This window comes from Sinocyclocheilus anshuiensis, unplaced genomic scaffold (assembly GCF_001515605.1).
Source record: "Sinocyclocheilus anshuiensis isolate Anshui unplaced genomic scaffold, SAMN03320099.WGS_v1.1 scaffold853, whole genome shotgun sequence".
NCBI lineage: Eukaryota > Metazoa > Chordata > Actinopteri > Cypriniformes > Cyprinidae > Sinocyclocheilus > Sinocyclocheilus anshuiensis.
The window spans coordinates 110,948-115,996 of NW_015558598.1; the positions used below are offsets into that span (position 1 = coordinate 110,948).

Sequence of the window (5,049 nt, forward strand, 5' to 3'; positions counted from 1 at the left end):
CGGTAAAATTCAGTTCATGACGTAATCAAACAGACGATGAACACTATTAACAGCAATGATTATATGTTGCAATCAAACTTGTAGCAAAATTTGGTAGTTTGTTGTTTCTGGGTTGGCATCATCTCTTCTCAGGTGTTCGGTCATCTCAGGTCTTTGTAGGGCTGGATCCAGACTGAAGCTTGTGTAATTCCTAGTTACCATGGTATGTTAATCCTGTGGCAGAAACAGAGAAACAAATAGACATAATTAGCGTAGCTGCTATTCCAACCAAGCAAAAATTATTTGTTCAAGTTCAACCCAAGCTAAGGAATAATAATGTGCATTTGATCAGGTATAACTGCAGTACAAGATTATGAGATGCATTATTTGAATGCTTTGTAATCGATCCGAGTATGTCATGATCTATAGTGTCAAACGCAGCACTAAGACCAAGTAAAACTAGCAATGAGATGCAGCCTTGGTCTGACGCAAGAAGCAAGTCATTTGTAATTTTAACAAGTGCAGTTGCACAATTGAGCAGACACAATATTTTCTAAACTTTTAGACATAAACGGAATATTTGAAATGGGCCTGTAATTTGCCAGTTCATTAGGATCTAGTTGTGGTTTCTTAATAAGAGGTTTAATAACCGCCAGCTTGAATGGTTTTGGGACGTGACCTAAAGACAACGACGAGTTAATAATATTGAGAAGCGGACTATTATGTGATCATTTCATTTACAATAACTGCTTTGGGTGTGAGTGATCTAATGTTTAGGAGCCCAAACTTTAAAAATTGTTTTTGTTCATTTATTTTGCATTTTTTCTGGTCTAATCACGATCAGATTTTTTTCTACACTTCTACAGCTTCGTCAGAATGTCATTTAAAACATGTTTGGTAAACATCGTTTCGCCAGCTATTGTTAAAAGTATAGCGAATGTACAATAGGCCTCAAGTCGTAAACAGACCTTTCTAACATAAATCATTGTCATTTCTCTAACAATTGTTCGTTAAACCATTTTTATTGTAAAATATTCATAAAACACACATGAAGTTGAAAAAAAAGTACAAATGAATTTGTCTCTAAAACAAATTTATGTTAAATTGAATGCAACAAGTGATGTAAGAATGGTCATCAAACATTTTACACAAATTAGTCACGCTTGTGTTTCATGAATGAGGCCCAAAGTCCGCATCAATGTCTATGTATGTCAGCTAAATTACGTAAATAACAACTTGTAATGGCTTGTAAGCTGCTTCAGAACATTTGTAATTTTACTTCTGCAAAACCTATGTTAGTAGTAGAAGTAGTATTCTTGGAGAATCATAACCGTATACGTGTTAAAACCAATAATGCATTGTATATGTGCAGTTCTGGGTAGTAACTGTATTATGTAATCAGATTCCAAAATGTAAGTGCTTGTAATTAGATTATTACATTGCTCATAATAAGATACTTTTTTGTTGATTACATGATTACAAATGATTTGCACAATAGCAATCAATTATTCATAATTTGTTGATTCTCCCTAATTATTCTTTTTCATCTTTTAAGTTTTCTGTGCTTTTGTCTTTTAAACACATTGGGTTCCCAAACTTTTTTTTTTTTGTCAGCTGAACTTCTTTCACCTAATATATTTGAGAGATTAAGTAACACATTTGCATGTTCACGGTTCTCCAACGTTGGTTAATGGCCACATAACATGGAGGCAAACAAAATAGTTCATCTTTTATTAGTAAGTCTTTTTATTTTCATTGCTGTTATTTTATAATTTTCATTTCACATTTTTATGATTTAATTATTAGCTTTTCATTAAACTCATGAACCCCATGCAGTTCCTTCAAGCACCCTAGTTTAAGAAACTTTGATGTTGATGTTTAATGCACTTATTAATAACACCAAATAGAATATATTTTCTTTCTCTTTGTATTTTTATTTCAATATGGAACAAGATTATCCTATTTAAATCAATGTGATGAGTTGGGTCAAAAATAATCAAAATAATCTAAAAGTAATCAAATAGTAGTCTGATTATATTACCTAAAATGTGTAATGTAATGGATTGCGTTACTATGATTTTTGTCATGTAATTTGGAATCAGTAATGGATTACACTTTGTACATAATCTACCCAGCACTAGCATCAATACCGAACATTTCCAGCAGGACTAAAAATTGCAGAAGCTGATCCGCGTCTATTTCGCGCATGAATACAGCATGGAGAACGCTGCTGAATTCGTGCTGTAAATTTACAGCAAAAGCTGTTTGTGTGAAAGCCACTAATGAAACCCTGCACGTTTTCTGAGCTTCTGTGCTGCTTCTTAATAATTACATTCTTTGAATTTGATTATTATAGCATGAATCATGGTCTCAGACTACTGGTGCTTTAAAATGACTGTTTAAAATAGCTTCTTTTAGTGTTTGTACACTGGACTACTGGTACACTGTCTGCAAGCATGCATCACTATGACCTATTATTAGATAGAAGCTTACGGCAAATCATCTCATTCGGTTCACTTAATGAAAGATGAAGCACTTATTGAATGCACATTAGAATCAGAGTCTTGTAACTGTTCCTGAACTGTGGAAACGGCTTGTTGCTTCCTGCTACTGCTGGATATGCGCTATGACTGTGATGGACTGCGAGCAGAGAGTTATGGATTCATGCGTTCATATACAGTACACGATGCTAAAGAGATTTTCCCCATTTTCAGTGTGGATTTGTGTTTGACCTGCTTTATTGAGAGGTCTGCTGTCTGTGCGTTTGATTGGGGTGCTGATTTTTCTTTGTGTCATCAGTTTGAGTGATGTGAGGGCAGTCTGTTGCTACTGGCAACTAACTGAACGCGAGTCACATGACACGTGTTGTCTGTAAAGTGCAGCAGTGTGATCTCATCCTTTGTGTTTCTCTCCTGACACAGAGAGAAACTCCCCTGCAGATGCAGTATTTCCCCACTGAGGGCAAACTCGACAAGAGTTACTTCCCCTATTATGGCAAGACATTGCATGTAAGTACAATACAGCAAACATATTAATTGTATAGATGCACAATATACTAGTGAATATTGTCAGAATAAATCATGTAAAATTGTGTGGTGTTTATTCACTTGAAAATATATGTATATTTTATGCATAGAAAAAATATATAATGTATGTGAAAATGTAATTTCTATTTTAATATACACTGTATATTTGTACTAATAAATGAATAAAATAAATATATATATATATATATATATATATGCTATTACATTTTACTTGATGGTTACGACATGAGTCATTAAACTGAAACTTTTCTTTTTCACTTTTTCAAAACCGCCTGAAACCAACATGAATACCAAGAGTACATTTCTAAGAATTCGATTTTTTCTAATCTTTTTCCTTTTCTTTGTCGTGGACACTCTTACATATCATTGGCCTTCATATTTTTTATTTTTTTCTTACAGCGTCTACTGAAGGCTGAGGAGCACAGCTGGTCCCTGGCCGAGCTGATCCATGTTGTGGTGCTACTCACACTCTATCACTCTCTGGGTGAGGGGTGTACTCACTTCTGTGAGATACTGTATATATATATTTATACTTATCTTAAATATCGCATCTGTATAAGACCATTTTTATATTGCTGTGTCCATACTTAATATTTGCAGAGTTTCTTATCATATTTCTCTCATTTTTGCCATTAGGCAAACTACGTCCAGCCAGTGGTAGCCGTGAAGCTGCTTCTGACGGAGGACGACTATAACTCGGAGCTCGTCATCGAGTGCAAGGTGGAGGGTTCAGACCTGCTCAACAGCGACGACCGCGACAAGTTCCTGGGCCGCGTCACCTTCCGCGTCCAAGTGTCCAAGTAGCCTAGATCATTCACCGGAGACGCACGATGTCGGTTCCTCTCACGCAAACCCTTCTCACGTTCATCACGTCCATATCACACACACCTCGTCCCCTCTGTGGCGTCCCAAGAGTTTAATCAGGGCCAAGTTCAGAACTTGTCCTGGATTCAAGTGCAGCTGGATGCACACAGACCTTCACTGGCTCTGCGTTACGAACGGGTCAGGGATGGAAAAGTGCATGTGTGTGGAGGTTAATGAAGGTTTTAGGACTTCATTCATTGATTCACCCATTTATCATAAAACAAACCACTGGAAATAAAATTCAAAGGTAAAAAAAACAGACGCCGCCTCATACAAGAGAAGCTAGTCATCGTGTAGTCGGTATAGGGACCTGTAAATAGATGCATCAACACATCATGTGGAGGTGGTCTGCTCCCCTCATAGTACTGTTTAGCCTGCCGTGTGTGTGATGTGAAGCCTCTGTGTACATATTTAATGGATTTTAAACACTCTTTTTCTCTGTCATTGCTCTCACGTCGTCTGACTGCTGTAAGAAATCAAGAGTATGAAATTATATAATAGCTGTAATTTAAGATTATTGAGAAGTGGAAAAATAGGGAAGGGAGGGGAGGGAAGGGGTGCACCAAAAAACAAATATATCAAACCTGGTTTGAATCCCGTCCACCATCTGAGGGAAAGGATTTTTTTAAACCTCTACAGAAACTGTTCTTTGTGCAGATGCCTTACGATCTGTATGAGTTTAAAAATCTTGAAATAAAAGTGATTTTAAACAAAGATTCGGTTGGAGTGTGTGCAGTTTTCTTCTCAGATCTTCTGAATACATGTGAAAGTTATTCAGCTTCAATAGCGGCACTTCATTTCACAACCCTATATATTGGGTTGTGGATATGTGCTCATAAGAGTAACTGGAAAGATGAGCAATGTGCTGGTGACCGTAAGAAGTCTCTTCTGCCCACCGGGACTGCATTTATTTGGACAAAAATACAGTAAGAACATTAATATTTGGTAAGTAATATTACAATTTAAAATAGCAGTTTTCTCTGTCGATATATTATGAAATGTAATTTATTCTTGTGATCGAAGCTGAATTTTCAGCATTACTGCAGTCTTCAGTGTCACATGATCTTCAGAAATCAAGAAACATTTCTTAATAACAGAAAACGTTTTGCTGCTCAATATTTTTGTGGAAACTGATATTTATATATATATATATATTATT

General features: G+C 36.0%; 1 protein-coding gene across 1 annotated transcript in view; it reads left to right on the forward strand.

The window, feature by feature from the left end:
* Window positions 1–4,417, forward strand: part of LOC107680094 (sodium/potassium-transporting ATPase subunit beta-3-like) — a 36,380-nt gene extending 31,963 nt beyond the window's left edge. Inside the window, exons 6-7 of the mRNA XM_016475860.1 lie at window positions 2,901–2,987; window positions 3,663–4,417. Of these exons, the coding sequence (XP_016331346.1) occupies window positions 2,901–2,987; window positions 3,663–3,830 (255 nt within the window). The 3' untranslated portion in view covers window positions 3,831–4,417. The remainder of the gene's footprint in view (window positions 1–2,900; window positions 2,988–3,662) is intronic.
* The last annotated feature ends 632 nt before the right edge of the window (window positions 4,418–5,049 follow it).